The sequence below is a fragment of the Octopus bimaculoides genome, chromosome 20 (genome assembly GCF_046866305.1).
Source record: "Octopus bimaculoides isolate indiv1 chromosome 20, ASM4686630v1, whole genome shotgun sequence".
NCBI lineage: Eukaryota > Metazoa > Mollusca > Cephalopoda > Octopoda > Octopodidae > Octopus > Octopus bimaculoides.
This window is the reverse complement of record NC_142947.1, coordinates 47297913-47307912: the sequence shown is the minus strand read 5'-3', so window position 1 is coordinate 47307912 and position 10000 is coordinate 47297913. Positions and strand designations below refer to the sequence as shown.

Sequence of the window (10000 nt, the reverse complement as noted above, 5' to 3'; positions counted from 1 at the left end):
CGGCTCAGTGTTAGAAGAGCTTCGATAGGATGTGTGCTGGTGGTGCCTGGGGTGCCTTCTAGACATACTGCTTCGGCTGGACGGCGATGAGAAAGACGTCTTGGGGTCGAACTCTTCAGGGTGCTGTGTATGAACAGGCGGGTGTATTAGGCTAGCAGACACGAAATTAAGTGGCATATTAAAGTAAGCGATATTTAAAAAAAAAACAAAAACAAGAAGTACAAAAAGAGAAAGTATGCAATGGGGGATAATTATGAGCAGAGCGTCTTCAATGCAGAGGAAATACAGAATATCGAATATCGATCATTGAATATCTCGTATTCAATAATACGAGATATTATGTGATATTGAATACGGTATGAGAAAACCAGACCAGTAAAAGTAATAAAAAAAAATTCAATGATTCAGTTGCTATATATATATATATATATATATATATATATATATAATGTATAATTATGAACATATATATATATATATATATATATATAATGTATAAATATGAACATATATATATATATTTATGTATACAAACATATTATATATATACATACATACATGCATATTATACATATATGTGTATATATATATATATATATATATATATATATATATATATATATATATATATATATATATATATATACATATATACGTATATATATTCCTTGACAAATATGTTTGTGTAATTGTGTGAATGCCTGAGATAAATAAACGCACGTACGCTTGTGTGTGTGTGTGTGTGTGTGCGCGTGTCTGTTTGTCTAATAGAAGTGTTCTTCAGTGTTTACAATCAATAAACATTAACTGAACGAACGACACGATACAAATATTTACAAAAGACGGTTGGCAAAAGATTCAAAGTTTCGCCAAAACAGGATTTTCAAATTATGCAATTATGCATAAATATGTTTGACAGTATGAATATATGTATGTACGTATACATACATACATATGTTTGTGTGTGTGTGTGTATGTATGTGTTTGTGTGAGCGTGTGTGAGTGTGTGTGTGTGTGTGCGTATGTGTGTGTCTGTGTGTATGTATTTATGCATGTATATATGTATGTCGGTGTGCGCATATATATTTGTATAAACATATATATATGTATATATACGTATATGTATACATACCTACACACATATCTATATGTATATGTATGTATGTCTATACCTGTGCCTGTTTATATAAAACGTTGGTAATATTGGAAATGATGCTATAAAAAATTTGAAAAAAGTAGGAAGAAAGAAAGAAAGAAATTAGCAACAAATTATTGTTTCTAATGCAAAATTTCCCTTAGAGAAAAAGAAGTGCCAACTTTAATGGTGATAGTAGTAGTAGTGGCCGTAGTAGTAGTAGCAGTAGTAATAATAATAATAAATGGTGGAGTAGAAATTGCGATGGTAAGAGCAATAAGAAAAGTAATAATAACAATAATAATTATTATTATTAATAATACTAATTATTATTATTAATAATAATGATTATTATTATTATAGCAGTGATGGTGGTGGTGGTGGAAGTGTTGGAAATTGTGGTAGTAACTCTGCTGTGGTGGCGGTTACAATGGTGGTGGTGATGGTGGTGGTGTTTGTAATTTAGGTGGCAGTGGTGGTGGTGGTGGTGGTTTAGGTAGTGGTGGCGGTGGTGGTGATGGCATAAAGAACAATACCAACTAAAGTGTAAGAGGAAGCAAGAAAAGATTGGCCAATTCCATCTACAGGTGCTGAGAAAAAAACAGCAAAAATGATGTAAAAAGAAATAAAAAGAAAATAAATTCAAAATAGCCACAAAAAGAAAATAAATAAAAGAAACAAAAAATATGCATTAAATAATAAAAAGAAAAAAAGAATTTTTTCAAGGAGGAACGAGAGGAGATGTATAGCGTTCTAAAGATTATGTTTATTATACAGGGAGCAAGTGAAGAATAGCGTCGTTGGTAACAGGTTTCCAACGTGTCAATCACAGAATGTCTAAGGCGGGAGAGGGGTACGTCAACTGGAACTCCGTTGACAGCAATTCTATGAACACTCATTGTTCCAAAAACATCAGATGTTTGAGATGGGTGTGCTTGTTTGTTTGTGTGTATGTGTGTGAGTGCGTTAGTATTTGTGTGTGCGCGTATACTTATGTACGTACATATATGTGTGTGTGTGTGTATATATATATATATATATATATATATATATGTACATATCTGCATATATGTATATATACATATACATTCATACAATTGCATATATATATATATATATGTTTGTGTGTGTGAATATACATGCATATATGCATGTATCAGTATGAGAGTGTATATACGTGTATTGACGTTGACGTATAAGGTGTATTATTATATATATACATAATATATATATGTATATATATAGATAGATATATCTATCATATGTATGTATGTGTGTATATGTATGTATACGTATATGTATTATGTATATATTTATGCATATATGTATAGATGTATATAAAAAATATATATAAAAAATTTATAGATGTATGTATATATATATAAATATATATATATATATATATATATATATATATATATATATATATATATATGAATACATATATATATATATATATATATATATATATATATATATATATGTATGTATGTATGTATGTATATATGTATGTATGTACGCCCGGACATTTCTTCTAAAGATTTGTCCCATTTTTCCTTATCAGTCAACGCACTGCTAAAGCGGATGACACTTGGCCGTGTGGTGCTGCATAAAGAAATGAAGCGCAGAGTCACGGCGGTGCTAAGGTAATCCTCTTAACTCGCCGCGTAGAATCCGTACAACATTCCGTCCGTTCGAAAAGAATGGAATACACCGTCTTTCGCAACAAGACTTGGATTAAAAAGAACTCTGTATGTGTGTGTGTGTGCGCGCGTGTGTACACACAGACATACAGACACGCTCGCACGCACGCACGCACGCTCGCACGCACGCGCACACACACACACAGACTCACACACATACGCACAAACACACAGAGGTATCAACTATTTATAAAAGTAAAAATTGCATTTCGATTCTATAAGATCGCCTAAGAATTAAACAAATTATACTGTCAAGGGAAACCACTCTAATCTCTTTGAATAGTTATTTAGAGTTATCCCCCTTGACGCCGTATAAACATTTATGGATTCTAACAGAGATGCACAAACTTTTTACAGCATTCATTGCTTGTGGGAGGTCCAATTCTGTGTATAGGACATTGGGGGATTTTGAAGCCCTTCTTTTCTTTCTTGTGGCGTGCATCTTATATGTCATCAAATGCAGGAAGCTGACGTTCCTACATACGTCTCTTCATGCATGTATACACGCACACGCACACGCACACGCACACGCACACGCACACGCATATATATTGGTATATATATTGGTATATATATAGCGATAGTATATCAAATAAGAAATGTGTGATCTACAAAATTGAGTTCCAGCGACAAAACTTACAACAACTACTACTACTACTACTACTACTACTACTACTACTACTACTACTACTACTACTACAACTACTACTACTACTACAACTACTACTCAAATGAATCATTACTATGGAAACAAACATCCTGCAGAAACATATATTTTGCTGCAAACTATGAAAACAAGGATAAAAGAAGTGTATATAAAAACGAGTCTATATAAATATAAATGTGTGTGTGTCTGTGTGCGCGTGTGTGTATGCATGTATATATATATATATGTATATACATAGGTTGATCTTTGCGAACAAATGAATTTCAAAATGAACACAAAAGTGTTTGTACTCCCTAGTTGATATGAGTACATGTGTATATATGTGGATAGGAGTATATGTGCATATGTATATATATATATATATATATATATATATATATATATATAGAGAGAGAGAGAGAGAGAGAGAGAGAGAGAGAGAGAGAGAGAGAGAGAGAGAGAGAGACAGAGCGAGAGATAGATAGATAGATAGATAGATAGATAGATAGATAGATAGATGTATATATACGTGTCTGTTTATACGTATATGTATGCATATATATATTAGATTTAAACTTATAATAATTATTATCATGGTAATGCATATATTGATTGTGTGTGTGTGTGTGTGTGTGTGTGTGTGTGTGTGTGTGTGTGTGTGTGTGTGTGTGTGTGTGTGTTTGCATGTCCTGTGTATGACTTGAAACTGCACTTGGTCGTGTGGCCCTACGCACGTGTGTTCCTGGATCTTGAAGAGTGTTGAACCACTTCTTAGCTGCTGGTGTCCCCATATTTACTCTGACCCGGAGCTGTAGCCCCTAATAGGGTCCCAGCTATGCGTTTACTAGCAGGTAAAGCACCAAGAGTAGAGGAACTGTTAGTTCTCGTTAGAATTTCTTTTAAGGAAAAGCTAAACTTTTGCATTTGGTCTCTGGTCATCTTGACCTCTGTTGTGTCACTGGTTTCGCGACGAATTGTGTTGAAAAGTGGGTTCTGTGATGGGCAACGCTTTATGCACTGAGAACAGATTCCTGCACAGGAACTTCTTGGACTCAAGGGATATTTTCACGAACTTACTGAGGTTAAGAAGGGATCTTAATCAGTCACAAGTCGACCTCCACAGTATTTGTAGATAGGTTGGTGGGTAGGTAGGTAGGTAGGTAGGTAGGTAGGTAGGTAGGTAGGTGGGTAGGTAGGTGGGTAGGTGGGTAGGTAGGTGGGTAGGTAGGTTGGTGGGTAGGTGGGTAGGTAAGTCGGTTGGTAGGTGGGTAGGTAGGTAGGTAGGTAGGTAGGTGGGTAGGTAGGTGGGTAGGTAGGTGGGTAGGTAGGTTGGTGGGTAGGTGGGTAGGTAGGTAGGTAGGTAGGTGGGTAGGTAGGTGGGTAGGTAGGTTGGTGGGTAGGTGGGTAGGTATGGATATGGTTGGGTTGGTAAGTAGGTGAGTATTAGATAGCATCAAAGAGAGAAGAAGAAGAAGAAGAAGAAGGAGGAGGAGGAGGAGGAGGAGGAGAAGGCGGAGGGGTAAGAGGTAGAATAGTAAAGAGGGTCTGAGGAAGTCATTTCACTAAGATAATATAAAAGTGATATCGGATTTTGACTTTCGTTATAAATATATTTTCTAAACTTCAACAACAACAATAATAATAATAATAATAATAATAATAATATAAATTTGAAGAAAGACATAAATATGGTGGCGGGGGTGGGTGGTGGTGGATATGAGACGATTTAATCGACCCCAGTATTTGACCCGTAACTTGAACCCAGTGGGATGCAAAGTAAGCGGGATTGTAACTCAGAACGTAAAGAACCGAAATTCATGAAGCTAGGTATTGTTTACGACGCTCTAACCACTGCTAATCTATCACTTACCGAACGGCTTAAAGAATATTTTCTAAGATAGGTGTAAGGCCAGAAATGCGAGGAAAGTAGATCACTTGATTAAATCGATTCATCTCGTACTTGATTGGTCCTTTATATTATCGATCTCAGAGGAATGAAAAATAAAGTTGACATCGTCAGGATTTGAACCCAGAACGTACACAACTTGCACAATATCACGAGACATTTTTCGACGTTCTAATGATAATACTATTTTTGCAACATAAGCACCATAAGCATCCTTCTCCACCCCCACCTTCTTTTCCCGTTGGTTAGGTACGTTAAAGTCAAATACAAATATTTCATTATTTGAATCTCGACGTATTTCACTCGTAATTTCGTATCAAAAATATTTTTCGTATCAAACAAAGCGATTAGTAATATGACATGGAAACTCCAGTTTTTTTTTCTCTGGTGGCTGCAGTCCCGTTGTCAAACATAGATACTACATAATATGAATCTATGCATACTTTACTCGTAGGTTCGTATCAAACCACGTAATAAATTATATCATATGTTGTCTTATTATCCCAAAATGCATAATTAAGTGTCACGTGGTATTTACAGTTTGCCATTTTACATTCTCAGTTCCAAACCGAGCGTGATAAACTTTTCCTTCCGGTTTTTCCAAAAGGAATACAAAATTCTTTCTAAATTTGTGGCTTTTTGCCAAAGTTACAAGTTAATAGTCAATATGTATGCCTTTCTGTCTCCCTCTTTCTCCCTTTCTTTGTTCTCTCTCTCTCTCTCTCTCTCTCTCTGTACACACACGCACACACACACACACACACACACACACACACACATATATATATATATATATATATATATATATATATATATATGTAATGCGGTGTGTTGGCGGAGTCGTTAGCGCGACGAACAAAATATCTTTCGATGTTCATTCCGGCTCTTTTTGCTCTGAATTTAAATCCCGTTGAGGCTAAATTTGTGTTTCATCTTTTCGGGGGTGGGGAGATCGTTAAATGAAGTACCAGTCCTCTACTGGGCCACATTATTTCTCTCCATTTCTTTTGGGAAGTAGTTAGATGTGCTTATAATCCCTGGCGGGGGTTGGGCCCTGCTAGCTTTACGTAAGGAATACCCTAGACATGACATGAGTCACCATGGCACTCCTACCTTTCATCAAGAATTGAGGTCCTATGGAAGAAAAGTCTATGTATCTATCTATCTATCTATTTATATATATATATATACATATATATGTATATATATATATATATATATATATATATTTATGTGTGTGTGTATACATTTATGTGTGTGTGTATCAATACTTCTACACTAATTCGTTCAGAATAGCGCTCCCATCTTGGTTATTACAAGTGGAGCGTTAATCCGAATTATTATTAAGTATTTGTACCACATGACAACGGGACAGTGGATATAAACATTGATCAAATGAAGCAGAAGAGCGAGTGGGCATGAGATCAATCCCCAGCACAGTCAAGTGACATATTCTTTGTTTCCAGTCGAACGAGTTAGTGATATCACAAACTGGAGAACAAACGGTAAGTGGTCGTCTTTGGTAAGGACAAACAGAGAACGATATATCGCCGGCGATTTAATAAATGTTTGTATTAGAAACTTTGAATATGTTACCGACTACGACAGACACGTGAAGAAGTTTGATCTACGGACCTCCTCTTAGCTATCGGCCCCACCACGCTTCCACTGCGCCAATCTGCTGAATAAGTGATTAATAGCCAAATGTTTTATTTCTTCTTTTGTCTGTTCAGAGTTACATTACTTCTATCACATTATGACATTATGTTATTTATAAATTATTTATTTCTATGCATTGCACTGTGTCGAATATACAAAATATGAACGACTAAACAATACAAGCCGCAGCAGTGGGAGATTAATTTACTTACAGAAAGGCGACATTTCGCTCTGCTGGTATTCCGACAGTCACATTTGACAAACCACAGGCAGAGATCGATGTGTTGCAAATTTTTCTGGGTGTTTTTTCATTTTGCCATTTTCAGATTAACCAGAAGCAAATCAATTCTATGTGTCTCCAACGCAAAATAACAAGAGAGTCTGCCAGGGCCTATACTTATATATATATATATATATATATATATATATATATATATATATATATATATATATATATATAATGCGTGTATGTGTGAGTGTGTGAGTGTGTGTAATTATGAATGTATACTTAGACTAACGTATATCATTAACAATATCTACCACATCTGTTTCTATCTACCACCAGCTGTGGCTACAGTTACAATGAAAACTAACGTTGTCTTGATATCAAGCTACCGTCCTGTCAAACAATCTACTTCACAACTGGGATTGTTAACTAGTTTCTTTTTATGTTTTCGCTGAAATATATTATAAATATCGATAATAAAGTTTTCTTAATGTCCAACCTGCCATACATACACATACATACACACACACACACACACACACATATATATATGGGAGAATATACAAATAATAACAACAGACGAGGACAGGTGGTGTAAATAACAAAAGTATATATTAGTATGACGCTCGGGAATACGGAAAGTCTTTGACGTTTCGAGCTACGCTCTTCAACAGAAAGAATACGGAGACAAGGAGAAAAACACGGAGAAAAAAAATTGAATAGTGTTCAGTCAACGGTCAATCATATACACACACACACACATATATATATGTACACACACGCACACACACACATATATATGTACACACACGCACACACACACACGCACACACACACTCACACATTATATACACACACACACACACATATATATTGTGTAGGTATATGACTTCAAACAACAAGACGGAGAAGATGAATACAACAACACACATACACACAAATAGATACTATCTCTCTCTCTCTCTCTCACCCCCCCTACATACACACAAGTCCATACACACAGAGAAATACACATCAATCGCAACAGAAAAACTCGAAGAATCAAACTGAAATCAAAGCTGAATCGATATGAAAGTAGTTGGCGATATGAATGGTGATTTGAGTAACGGGTAGAATATCATTGGGATGGGTTTATAGGTTGAGGGATTTCAGGTTTAATTTCTGGGTGGTGGAGATGTTTAAAAGCCTGAATCGAGGTTCAGTGTGGGCCGACTGCATTTGCCATTTGAGTGTTTCAAAACAGATAAGGAATGTTACGTTGGTGTTTATACCCACGGTGGCCCTCAATTAATGGGGTTGTAATGAAATACGTTCCGACCTTGACCATCCTTTCTTTATTCTAGGCAACATTATCTAGAGTACCTTCCATTTTTAAGACTGTGGAATGTGAGCTAGAAGGAGATTTCGTAGTTATAAAACGTGAAGTGTTGACAGTTTTGAATCTGACGTTTGAGTATAATTTCTGAGTTTTAAAATATTGAATCTAGTTATGTGCAAACATAACACCATGCCTGCCTGTCTATGTCTGTCTGTTTGACGGCATTAACTTCTGAGGCATCGATGATGGGGCAGAAGTTCATATAATGTTGGCCCAATATAACAAAAGAAACAAACTTTAAACAATTGACGTTTGGGCCCAAATTCTGACAATAACCATGTAATTACTAAAACTTCTCAAGTAAGTTATTGTACCATAAGAATTGATAGAGCGGGTATGGAACAGTGTTCTGCATATTCGCGTTCGAATCTGCCAAAACGTATGAAGCATGAATAAATATTTTATCATAAAAGCTTTTTTTTTTAAAAAAAGGGCTGAGATTTAGATAACAAATACTTAGGGAAGATTATGTATCTGTAATTGTGATAAGTTTAGGGTCGAGCAGCAATTGAACCTTCAACTGTGTACGGTATTAGCTGAACCTCTATTGTAACAGGAAATGCAATTGGGGGCAGCAGCTCTAGTGTCTTTCATCCATAAAACAGTAAACACAAGGCACCATTACAATTGAAGGTGGTGCTACAGTATGGCTACAATCCGTTTACTTAATGACTAAACGTTAATTGAATCGACTGCACGCATGGTTTTTGCTTCGTATCAGTTGTGGCGTCTCCGTGTACAATATTTCTGCTTACGTCCACGTACTTTGATGTACTTTGAGATAACAAGAACGTTGTCCTTTATGAGATTTGGGGTTGATGGGTAGATCAACGGAATAAAATGAGATTAGGATTTGCCCAATAAGGATTAATTTCTTAGAATTGTTTGTTTAGAGATGAAACGAAAGCTTAGAGCGTTTACGGTTTAGAGAATTAAATTTGACTCCTTAAAACCTCGAAACCGGGTCGTTTCTTGGAAATTACAAAGAGAGAAAGAGAGAGAGCGAGAGAGAGCAGATGGAAATACAGAAGTTGTTGATGTAGATAGGAAGTCTTTGTGTTGTTGCTATGAAGAGTGTGGTCTGTATTCCTTTCCTAAAGGAATGATAGAAAAAGTAGCTGCATCGATTTAAAAGGAAACCTAGACAACCGAGAACACAGTGATTGAGCACAGAGAGGAGGAGAATAAAGAGGAGGAGGAGGAGGAGGAGGAGGAGGAAGAAGAAAGTGAGGAGGAGGAGGAGGAGGAAACAAAGGCTTTGTTTTTAAAATCGTATTTTCCTATATCAAAAAGGCAACGGGTTTGATAAATATGTTCAAATAACCACAGTATATAACTGGTATTGTA

The 10000-nt window shown here is 35.8% G+C and overlaps 1 protein-coding gene across 28 annotated transcripts in view; it reads right to left on the bottom strand.

Moving 5' to 3' along the window:
- Positions 1-10000, bottom strand: part of LOC106874353 (uncharacterized) — a 98866-nt gene that overhangs the window by 49699 nt on the left and 39167 nt on the right. For 12 of the 28 annotated variants that reach the window (XM_089338574.1, XM_089338575.1, XM_089338578.1 and 9 more), the window contains one exon: positions 1-123. This exon is cut by the window's left edge and continues 1416 nt beyond it. In XM_089338574.1, the coding sequence (XP_089194700.1) occupies positions 1-123 (123 nt within the window). Of the gene's footprint in view, positions 152-7261; positions 7433-10000 lie in introns of those variants that run through there. The other 16 variants (XM_089338585.1, XM_089338586.1, XM_089338590.1 and 13 more) reach the window with 3 other exon arrangements.